The sequence below is a fragment of the Ziziphus jujuba genome, chromosome 7 (genome assembly GCF_031755915.1).
Source record: "Ziziphus jujuba cultivar Dongzao chromosome 7, ASM3175591v1".
NCBI classification, from domain to species: Eukaryota; Viridiplantae; Streptophyta; class Magnoliopsida; order Rosales; family Rhamnaceae; genus Ziziphus; species Ziziphus jujuba.
The window spans coordinates 11083032-11095210 of record NC_083385.1 but is presented as its reverse complement, the minus strand read 5'-3'; the positions used below and the strand labels follow the sequence as shown (position 1 = coordinate 11095210).

General features: G+C 37.0%; 1 protein-coding gene across 1 annotated transcript; it reads right to left on the bottom strand.

The window, feature by feature from the left end:
• Positions 1-7768: 7768 nt before the first annotated feature.
• LOC107404239 (probable disease resistance protein At5g66900) lies at positions 7769-12103 on the bottom strand. The gene is made up of 5 exons (XM_016011192.4): positions 10967-12103; positions 10382-10788; positions 9649-10004; positions 9016-9248; positions 7769-8927 (listed from the first exon to the last, which is right to left on the bottom strand). Exons 1-5 carry the CDS (start codon positions 11607-11609, stop codon positions 8086-8088), a joined length of 2481 nt encoding a protein of 826 aa, XP_015866678.3. The 5' UTR covers positions 11610-12103; the 3' UTR covers positions 7769-8085.
• Between the last annotated feature and the right edge of the window lie 76 nt (positions 12104-12179).

Genomic DNA, 12179 nt, shown 5'->3' with positions numbered 1-12179 from the left:
TGGTGCGGCTGGACTTCACAATTCTCCCCCTCCAGTCGCATTTAAAAACTGATGGTTATCTGCCATCCATTCTAGCTATGTCTTTGCATAGCTTCAGCTTCTCTTGAGCAACAACTTTTGTTAACATGTCTGCTGGATTCTCTTTTTTGTGGATCTTCATCAGTTTTAGCAACTGTTGATTTATTACTTCGCGTATCCAATGATAGCGGATGTCAATGTGCTTTGTACAGGAATGATACATTGAGTTTTTGCTCAAATCCATGGCACTTTGGTTATCACAATGTATCTTGTAGTCTTCTTGCTTGATGTCCAATTCCGTGAGAAAACGCTTTAACCACAACATTTCCTTACCCGCTTTCGCTGCGGCAATGTACTCTGCTTTAGTAGTGGATAAAGCAACACATTTTTGCAATCTTGACTGCCACGACACAGCTCCCCCCGTAAAAGTGTAGAGATAACCTGATGTAGACTTTCTATTATCAGGGTCTCCGGCCATATCTGCATCTATATAGCCTTTTAAGATTGGATCACCTCCCCCGTAGCACAAGAACAGCTTCGATGTACCTTTAAGATACCTGAGAATCCATTTGACTGCTTCCCAGTGTTTCTTTCCAGGATTTGAAAGAAATCTACTCACAACACCTACTGCGTGAGCAATGTCTGGTCTGGTACATACCATTGCATACATCAGAATTCTTACCGCTGAAGAATATGTTACTGAAGCCATCTCCTCTATCTCTTCTTTGGATGAGGGGCACAATCTCTTGCTCAACTTAAAATGATTTGCAAGTGGAATGCTGACCGGTTTGGCTTTATCCATATTGAATCTCTTTATTACCCGTTCAACATACTTCTTTTGAGATAGCCATAACCTTCTATTCTTCCTATCTCGGATTATTTGCATTTCCAAAATTTGTTGAGCCGGTCTTAAGTCTTTCATACCAAAGGACTTAGACAATTCTTTCTTCAGCTGACTAATCTTCATTGCATCTTGTCCAACGATCAACATGTTGTTCACATATAACAAAAGTACAATGAAGTTTCCACCTGAAAATTTTTGAATATAAACACATTGGTCTGCTGCAGTCCTTTTATAGCCTTGACTCACCATAAACGAGTCAAACTTCTTGTACCATTGTCTTGGTGCTTGCTTGAGGCCATACAAGCTCTTCTTCAGGTTGCATATGAGGTTTTCTTTCCCTGAAACCTCAAATCCTTCTGGCTGTTCCATGATGATTTCCTCATGTAAATCACCGTGAAGAAATGCTGTCTTTACATCCATCTGTTCAAGCTCTAGGTTTAGACTTGCTACGAAACCAAAAATGACTCGAATTGAAGTCATTTTTACCACTGGTGAAAAAATTCCATCAAAGTCAATTCCTTTCTTCTGAAGAAATCCTTTGACCACCAATCAAGCTTTGTGTTTCACCACCTTTCCGCTACCATCTTTCTTGAGCTTGAACACCCATTTATTATTTAGTGCCTTCTTTCCTGTTGGAAGTTCAACCAACTCATAAATATGATTTTTTTACAAGGATTCCATCTCATCTTGCATTGCTTGCAGCCACTTTTCCTTCTCTTGATGAGAAACAGCTTCCTGGAAACTCTCTGGCTCCCCCTCTTCAGTAAGCAGAATATAGTCAGACTCTGGAAATCTCTTTGATGGAATTCGGCCTCACTCAGATCTCCAAACTTGTAAACCACTAGTTTCAGGAGGTGTACCATCATCTGACTGCTGTGATGGCCCTGCAGCTGCTTGAGAGGATTGAGTCTCCCCCTGCTCAATATCCCCTTCTTCCTCCTGGTCTGCTTCTGGTATATTTTCATGCACTTCATTATCCTTTGTGGCTATTTGTGCTGGTGCTGGATTAGGACCAAAATTCTCAGCATTAGAACTACAATTAGGAGACATTCTGGGCTTTTCAATGTCTTCCATTGTCTGGTTTTCATGAAATACTACATCCCTGCTTCTAATAACCTTCTTTGTTTTCGGGTCCCATAACCTGTATCCAAATTCTTCATCTCCATATCCTATAAAGATGCATGGAGTAGATCTTGCATCGAGCTTCCGTCTAAGCTCCTTGGATACATGTACATAATCTAAACAACCAAACACTCTTAAATGAGAGTAGGAGGGAATCTTACCCGACCACACTTTTTCCGGAATTTCAAAATTCAACGGTACTGACGGTGATTTGTTGATTAAATAGCAGGCGGCACGAACAGCTTCTCCCCAGAATGGCTTTGGCAGCTTAGCCATACTGATCATACTTCTGACCTTTTCCATAATGGTTCAGTTCATTCTTTCGGCTATTCCATTATGTTGTGGGATGCGAGGGACCGTCTTCTCATGTCGAATGCTGTGTCCTCTGCAGTAGGCATCGAACTCTTTGGAAGTATACTCACCTCCATTATCTGAGCGGAGACATTTCAGCTTCTTTCTTGTTTCACGCTCTACCATGGTATGAAACAGTTTGAAGTAATCCAATACCTGGTCCTTTGTCTTCAAGAAATATACCCATACCTTCCGAGAAGCATCATTAATGAAGGTCAGGAAATACTTGTTGCCACCTAATGATTCCACCTCCATGGGACCACAAACATCAGAGTGCACCAGACTAAGCAACTCTGATCTTCTCGATGCAGAGGAACTGAAGGAGACTCTATGTTGCTTACCAAACAAGCAGTGATTACAAGGATCTAGCGCAGCATCCTTGTAAATAGTGACAAGCTTCTTTCTTACCAAAGTGGACAATCCTTTTTCACTCATGTGACCGAGTCTCTGGTGCCACAGATTTTGAGATGCCTCTCCTTCTGCAATATTGAGGCTATCTGCACATATCTTCACATGAGTCTTGTACAGCGTTCCACAAATATGTCCTCGGGCGACAACTATGGCACCTTTCGTCATTTTCCATGTGCCTTTGCTGAAGTAGTTGTCATAACCTTGCTTGTCTAAGGCTGCTCCCGAAAGTAGATTAAGCCGAAGATCTGGAACATGACCGATATCCTTCAAAGTGATTGTACAACCAACATTCGTTTTTACCTGAATATCACCAGTTCCCATAATCTTTGCGAAACTGGAATTTCCCATCTTTACCGTACCAAAGTCTCCTGCTTTGTACTTTTTGAAGAAATCTCTGTGTGGAATGACATGGTAGGATGTTGCAGCATCGATTACCCACTCAACATCTTAGGTTGATATATGAAGGCATGTCTCTTCTTCGGTGGAGCAAAGCGTCACTTCTCCTGTAACAGTGACTAGTGTCTCTCCATCCTTCTTCGGCTGATTACCTTGGAGTCTCTGCTCTCTCAATAACTTTCTGCAGTTCTTCTTCATGTGATCCTTCAGGCCACAATGATAGCACTTATATGATGATTTTCTACCGTCTGTAGATCTGCCTCTGCTCTTGCTCTTGCCTTTCCCCTTATCTCGTCCACCTCTTTGTTGTCTTCCTCTCTCTGTGATGAGGGCATGTGACTGATCCATGCCAATGTCTTTTCTCCTGGCCTCTTCATTAAATAGGGCATCCTTAACCATAGACATAGTAAGTTTGCCATTCGGGGCTGAATTGCTGAGAGAGACTACCAATGTCTCCCAACTGTCTGGAAGAGAGCTTAGAAGTAGGAGGGCCTGATCCTCATCCCCTAGTTGGTAATCCACAGTAGATAATTGATTTACCAAGCTCTGGAACTCACTGGTATGCTCGGCTATAGAAGTTCCACTCTGTAATTTTAGATTTACCAATCGCTTAAGCAATAGGGCTTTGTTCCGAGCAGTCTTGGCCTGGTACATATCCTCCAATTTTGTCCAGAGGGCATATGCATCCGTTTCCTTCTCTACATGATGGAAGACACTGTGGTCGATCCATTGCCTGATCTGACCGATCGTTTTCTTGTTTAATTTCTTCCATTCTGCTTCTTTGTTGGGATCGAGGTTTTCTCCTTTAACTTCTATAGGATCAAATCGATCCTTACAATTGAGGAGATCTTCCATCCGAGGTCTCCAAAGTGTATAATTTATGACAGTGAGCTTAACCATAACTCCCGAAGATGATTCTTCCATTGACATTATGGCTTGACCTAAAATGGAGCCGAATTTGGCAAAACGGAGTTAACCGTTGAGTCCGGAACGACCGAAACTGGTGGACTTGACTCTTCCGAGGACAAAATATAATTATCAGAATTTTTGGGGCAAAAATATAATTTCGTAAAAATTCTGGATCAACCTGTAAATACAGAAATTACAGGGGTCAATCTATAATTTCCAATAATTTAAGGGCTGTTTCATAATTTTAGAAACTTCTGATGATGTGGCAGATTGTGTTGATGTGTCAACACATGGCAGATGATGTGGCGATTGCATGGCTGACGTGTCGGGTCGCGTGGCAGATGACGTGGTTGAGTGCACTGACATGTCTGCTGACGTGGTCGTCTTCAACCTTCAAACGGCACGTGCGGCGCGTGCGGCACGTGATCTGCTGCAGAAAATTTCAAACGGCGCATTCGTGCCCTTGAGTCTCTGCGTTTCTCTCCTGCGAACTTGGTTGTTCTCTTCTATCGAGTACTTTCACCTGGTATTGTCAAATTAATTATTTGAGCAACTTTTCGAAACACCAACTTGAAGAACAGAGGCTCTGTTTTTTCAAATTTTGAACCCAAGCTCTCGACCTGGAGCTCTAATACCACTTGTTGTGGTTCTCTGACCACTTTAGAGAAGAAATATGAGAAGAAAAATAAAAAGAATTCTATTACTCTCTTGGAAATAGAATACAAAAATAAAAACTTCTCTCGTGGAGGATTCTCACGTGGAACCTCTCTCTATACTGTCAAATTCTCTCTTGAATTGCTCACTCTTCTCTCAAGCTCTCTCTGGAACTTAAACACTCTCTCTCTCTCGGAGTTTACTCTCAATACTCCTCACTTGGGATGATATTGAGCTTGTTCTCTTGACTTGGCTTGCAGGCAACGGGATGAACCTATTTATAAGCTTACAAGGTCGGTTGCATGGCCACAATCTTCAACAGCTTTTGACAGTAGTCCACAATTGTTGAGCAAGTTGGAGTTCGGTGTTAAATGCAGCAATGGCCATTGTCAAAGATGGTGACTGAGCAGTCTTCACACTGTCAGTGCAGTGGTGGTGCAGCTGGACTTCACAAACAGAACTCCAAATGCTGCCCTAAGAGCAGCGCCTCCAAAATCCAGTACCATAATGATTTCTTTTTTTTTTTTTTTTTGGTGGGTGAAGGTAGCTAGTTTTAACCCCAATTCCTCACCAGCTTACTGGTTGATAGACGAAGAAAACCAGCAAGCAGATGAAAACGAGAGAAGCAAAATTTTTGTAACATAAACACAACAAAATGACACGGAAATGTCTTTTCGAATAGTGAATGACATATTAAAAAGGGATAGGGCAATTAGATTTGGACCCCTTCTAAAATGCAATAATTACACCTTGATGCAAACCTTTTTGGAATTCATTCTTAATTTCCCTTGTAAGTTTAAAAATCATCTAAAACAACCCATCTGTTAGTTTTTTGGGGCTAAATTTAACAGTTAAAAGGGTAAATTAGTAATTGCATTAAATTTTTGATAAAAACAAAAGGATTAAAAATTAAAACAAAATATTAGTATTATTATTTTTCTTTCCCCCACTTTCCCTTTCCTCCCCCTTTTTCCTATGCATTTTGAAAGCTGTCTCCTCCTCCACTCCCCTCCCCCACCCACATCTCTGCTATGCATTTAAACCATGGATTTGTGTCATTCGAAAATACACACAAGTTAAAAAAAAAAAAAAAAAATTGTTTTATTAATATTTTTGTGGTTGAATTATTTTTGAGAATATAACTTAGGAAAATTGCGGTAGAAAAGTTTTTTTTTTTTTTTTTGGGGCAATTGCATAAAAAAGTAATGAGAATTGATTAATTGAGCTGATTAAGTTTTGGTTTTTCATTTATATTGTAGCTTTTTTAGAATAAAATTACGAATTGCTAAATTAATTTACTTTTCTATAGTCTTTCTTTCATTTGTACTTTTTTCCATATTCAAGTATATTATTAATAGTTCACAAAAAAAAAAAGTGATATCATATTAGTTGAAAAAATAATGAAGAATTATTAATTTAAAAGTCATAATATCAACATTTAAATATATTGATTTTTTAAAGTATTATGGATTTTAAGATTGAATTGATTTTTCAATTTTAATGGATAATTGTTTTTTGAAAATTGATTATTTAAAGATTTAATATTTTTTATTTGGGTAGAGATTAATGATGAGTGGTAAAACTGTCTTTTTAGTCAAAATTTGTCAAACGGTTAGTTTTAACAGTTAGGGTTAATATGATAAATTCCTTAGTACCTGGGGTCAAAGTGTAATTATGGCATCTTAAAAGGAAACCTTACATCTGTCAAAACAGTAAATAAATAAATAACGCGGCATGACTCCAAACCAATTGTACTGCATTTATGAAACCCAAAAAAGAAACATTGACCGACTTCAGCATGCAAGGCAAAGCATTGTGCGTGGCATGCTGAGTTTATTATTATTTATTTTTCCACAAAGTGGTGCTTCAGCTACGAGAAATTTACTCTAAAACTTTCTCCTAAGAGTCTTCGACAATTTGCTTTCTTCATTGCCCATATATAATTGAATTTTAGAACTTATTATATAGATAATCAAATGCCTGGCCATTTTTTCATAAAGTTATGATAGAATAATTTTTTGGTAAAATGTAAATGTATTATCTTGGAAAAAAAAAATCTAATTAAAAATTGATTTTAAAATTGCCCTATCACTGTGGTATTTAGATGAAAAAACAAAAAAAACTCTATAAAAGAAATATTTTGTTCATTATTGGTGAATAATTATCAATAGAACCTACATGTCATATAACAATTTAATCATTTGCTTTTAAAGTTTTAAAATAAAAATAATAAAATTAAATATTTAATTTACCATATAAATGATAATTATTATTTGTAATTACAAATAGCAAAATGAAAAAAATATTTAAAAGTGCTAAAAATATATTTATAACTGTTTTTTTATTTAATTTTAGTAGTTTTTATCAGGATCGGTCCAGAATTCCTTACTATAATTTGAATCCACAATTTCCAGCAATTTTAAATAACCAACAAAGAATAAGGTGTTGTTATTAAAAGTGTTTTTTGTACAGGAAATTTTAAAATAAATTCAATCCTTAGGAAAAATTCTGTCGGATTTTTCATTGGAATATTCAATAGGGTGTTCCTAGGATCATGGTTTATTTAATATTTCAATAAAAGATCTTGGACAGATCCTGACAGTTTTATTCTCCTATAGAAGGTAAGATATCTTTAAATACGCATGTAAATTAATTTCAATTTTTTTTAGATTCAAGAGAATATTTCCATAGTTTTAGGTATTTGAACATCCAATTATCAAAATCTATTTTTATTTTTTAAAAAAAAAAAAAAAAAGTAACCATATATTATTCTCCAAGACAGACAGGGAAACCCGTGGGCCGTAATATTTCAAAGAAATGAAATTTCAAAATCTAACGAGTTCACGGGGTCTAGTGCTCTTGCTACTTCAGCAGCCATTTCAAGTTTGCATATGGGAAAAGAGATTCATTGTTATATAATGCGAGCAGGATTGGACTCAGATGAGGTGGTTTGGAGTTCCTCGTCAAGGATGTCAATGGACCATAGTTATTTGTTTATGTGATAATTCACATTTACATAAAAATAAATAAGGAATTCAATGTCGCATATAATCATTCGCAAACTTAACCAAGCCCACTGTTGGAACTTCAAGCACATTCTATTCGATTTCATAACATTATAAAATAGTAACAAAACAATACATGGGAACCAAAATAAATAAAATCAATCTTTAAAGTCTAAATACAAATTAGGCATACGAAGCAAACGACAAAATATGACACAATCACTGAAGTTGATATATGTTCCTTGTTCGATCGACCTCACCTCTCTCTTTTCTCTTCATCAAAAAATGGAACTTTCAAGTGCTCAAGTTTCTTAGATTGATAACGGCAGCTTCTGCAAGCAATGTAGGGCAGTGTTTGATGTTGTTGAGCCTTCTTTAACTTTTGAATTTTGGAAGCCAGTTTAGGTTGATATCTTCTTTGGTCACCCTTATCTCTATGTTGTTGAGGCAATGCAGAAATGGTTCCCATAGTTGTTTTCTCTCTTCGTCACATATCAGAACTTCCAACTGCTGAAGCTCCATAACCGATTGTGGCAAATCCTGCAATCTTGAACAGTTTGTCATGTTGAGCTTCTTTAAATTGCGTAATTCGCCTATATGTTCAGGCAAGTTCTGAATGCTGCTGCAATCAGATATATCAATGAAGGTTAACTTTGAGAGATTCCTGATAGATTCCGGCAATTCAAGCAAATCGATACAGGACCTTATCCTTAGCACTTCTAGATTTTCCAGCTTCCCGATTTCTTTTGGCAGTGCAGACAGCTTAGGACAGTGCGTGATGCTTAGCCTCTTCAGGTGAATGATATCACAAAGCTCAACAGGAAGCTCCACCAGATCATTACAAAAGTCCACATTCATTTCCTTTAATTTTGGCAATAATTCTGAAATCTTGATGGGACAATTGCTAAATGCCTCACCAATATTGCACATAAACAAAGATATCTTCTGCAGATTCTTCAACCGTACAGGAGTCTTGATTATGGAAGTAATTAAGATGCGCTCCAATCTTATTCTCTTCAAATTTTTCAAAGCACCAAGCAACTGAAAATTACTTAATCCAGCAGGGAAGTAACTATAATTTGTAACAACCAGAACCTTTAGTTTATTCATGTTCTTCACAAACTTGGGTAAGGTATAGTCTTTTGTCCGGAAATTCAGAATTAGAACCTTGGCTTCAGGTAGTTGCATGTCGAACCAATTTGATGAGAAATTTTCATCTGTAAAGGATATCATTTATTGTGTCATATTGTGGGGCCAAAATGTTAAATTTTAAAAACTATGCAGAGAGATAGAGAAAGAGACAACCTGTTGAAATAGACAATAAGTGAGCGCTAAATGGTTCCTTTATATATTCTTTTCCCTTGAAACAATGTTCTCTGAACCAGTTTGGAAGCTCATCTCCATTTAAGTTCATAATCAGTCTTCTCCTCCGTCTTATTTGCTCCTGGTTGCCCTGATCAATAGCTAGATCTCTAAGCAGATCATGCTGAGTAACAAAGTGTTCACAATAGTAGCCATCCAACTCCTTTGCATCCTTTCTGATCATGATATGAAAGTCATTGCTTAGAACGAATTTTCATCCCTATGCAACTGGATGAAGACTAATAATAGCATTTCCAAATTATGTCTTTGACCTATGCTTATGGAATTCAAACATACATTTGGTAAAGCATAAAGTTAAAATTTTTAGGAATTCTCTAAAAATTGTGGTTTTAAGAAGACTTTGCTTTCTGCTATATTTTTTTTTTTTTTGGCAATAACTTAATATCTATACAAAGATCCTTATGAAACAACTATTTTTGGCCATTCAAATTATGTAGTGTTTCTGCATTTCGAGATAATAGAGCCACAATAACACGAAGTCATAGAAAAAATATTTTTGACTTTCAAGACTTGCATGGAAAGTTAATCACACCAAGAAAATAAGAATCAGAATACCTTGTGACTACAAGATTTGCAAGATTCCGGATGGTCAGGTCAAAAAGGTTCGTAATGGCCATAACATCTTCTTCTAGGTCATACAGTTCTGTCCACATGTCAATAAGGGCAGCAGCAGGGATCCTTCGGTCTTCAGGAAATGAACCAAGGTCCATGAAACACTCCCTGGAAATATACTTTAAATCATTTAAGATGCTTTGCAGGAAGGAAAGCAGCTTATTACTGTCAGAACTGATTCTGGAGGAAACACTAGAACATTCTTTCAGTCTTATCTGCCAAAACTCTGCAGGTTTCCCACTTAATGATCCACCTGCGATTTCAAGTGCAAGGGGGAATGCCTTATAGTAATCCACCATCTGCAATCCAAGGCTCAACTAATAAATGGCGATTTAATTACAATGTCCAATAACTAGGCTTATCTAAATCATCTTAATGGTTTCAGAAAAATAAAAGAAGGTTCCTAGACTAATGTCTTAATTCTTGTTTTAGTTATACTACTCAAAGAAAAGCACTGGAACAAGGTTTTCCGGGTTCATATTGTATGCTTATCTAGATGCTATCTAACGCATAATGAATAACAAAGCATAAGTTCATGGAGCTTAATTAATGACAATCATGTAATTGATTGTGTCGACCTTGAATTATAGAAATATGCAATGCAATATAAACAGATATAGATTATGGGAATGTGCAACGCAATATATATATAGGTGCCGCAGACTGAGCAACATACCTCTTTCACAATATGATCTGGAATGTCAGAGCTTCCGTCTTCCAAGGACGGACAGTGATGTCTGAAAAGAGCCATCGCATCTTCATCATCCAATGGTCTTAGAGGGTATTGGGGGCCAAATTTTGGTAATTTTTCTCTTGATGTCACCAAAATCTTATACCCTGGTATTTTCAAAATAAGCTTCTCAATATGGGACCCTGTTTCAGGCCAAACATCATCCAATACCAACAATATAGGACTTGGTCCTATTTGATTCATGAATTCTTCCAACAAGTTGATTGCAGCTGTTTCGTTTGCAATGACAGGCACCTCAATTTTCTTATGTTCATATAGTTGTCGTACTATATAACACAGGCTAGGTGGTGTTTTTGAAACAGAAAAAAAGAAGATGTTGTTTTCGAATTTCTCTATCCATCAAAAAAATAAAAGGAACTTGTCAGTGAAAAAAACCAAAAAAACAAAAAAAAAAAGCCCCAATTTAAACCATGAAGTTGTATCAAACAATAGTTTATTTAGGAAAAATATTCGCAACAGATGGTTCGTAATTGAAAAAAGAAAAAAAAAAAAAAAACAAAAATGATATACCTTTGACATCATCATCATGACAGAACATTTTTGCCAAGACGGTTTTCCCACATCCTCCAGGAGCACTCACTACAAGCGAGGATTCACCATTGACAAGAAGCTTGGTCTTTAAATACTTCAATGGCTCATTCAATCCGACAATGACGGGCGGGAGTGGAGGTACATCACAAGAAATCGCTGATATAATCTGATTATTATCTCCCACAGAGTTGTAGCCTCCATTGACCATGATTGCGGCGTGCATTTCCTCTACCTTTATTCTCATGGCCTTCACATCCCTTGCTGACTTAGCTTGTAGCAACTGAAACAACCTGCTAAGAGTCCGATCCAATTTCTGCAGCTTATAGGTGTAACGAATCTTTTTGACAAAATTACACTTACCAATCTCGGAGCACTTTTGAACTAGCTTCTTACCCTCTTCCATTTCTTTATCAAAAGCTGTTGTTTTCCCATGTGGCAGATCCAGAATCCTGTTACCCTTTTCTATCTCTTCGATCAGAGGTTCCAGTGACTTTAGAGTGGATGCGATGCTTTCGAGGTAGAATTCGAACGACACCGCTTTGTCTTTATTTTTTTTCACCGCATCAAACAGCAACCCAAATGCTGCCCCAAGAGCAGCCCCTCCAACGAAAGCCACTGCCATAGCTTCTTTTTTTTTTCTTTTTTCTTTTTTTAATTTCTAATCCTGTATCTTCTTCTTCATTTGTAACCCTAGAAAGAAACTGAAACCCATAAGTAAACCAAGGTCAACCTTGCAGTTTTTGTTTTCTTTTTCTTGTTGACGAAGGAAAGCCTCCCTTCCGGGTTTTTTACAAGAAGATTCTATGCAACACTCCCCATTGACTTCATGCCAATTCAACACCCACATTAGGGCAGGTTCTAATTTCTATCTATGCTAATATTAACTGAATTTTATTAATTCTTACAGTTTCACTGTCCGGTTCGTCAAAACTCAGAAACCAATAAACAACTGTACCTATGCCTAGTGCACATGGGTTCGAAATAAATATGGGGGTAAGCGATTAGGTAGATTTGTATATCGGTATTTTGATAGATATAATAAATAAAATAAAATAAAAAAGCAACCAGGAAAGAAATTGAAACCCATAACCCAACCAAGGCCGAACTTGCTTATATATATATGAATTGTTTCTTTTTGTTGATGATGAAGGAAAGCTAAAATTGAAGTTCTCGGTGTGGAAACTCCAATCAT

Coding starts and splice junctions, on each gene's coding strand:
- LOC107404239 (XM_016011192.4), bottom strand. CDS start 11,609: ATGGCAGTGGCTTTCGTTGGAGGGGCTGCTCTTGGGGCAGCATTTGGG. Junction 10,789..10,966: donor TCATGATGATGATGTCAAAG/GTATATCATTTT, acceptor TTTGATGGATAG/AGAAATTCGAAAACAACATC. Junction 10,005..10,381: donor CAGATCATATTGTGAAAGAG/GTATGTTGCTCA, acceptor CTTGGATTGCAG/ATGGTGGATTACTATAAGGC.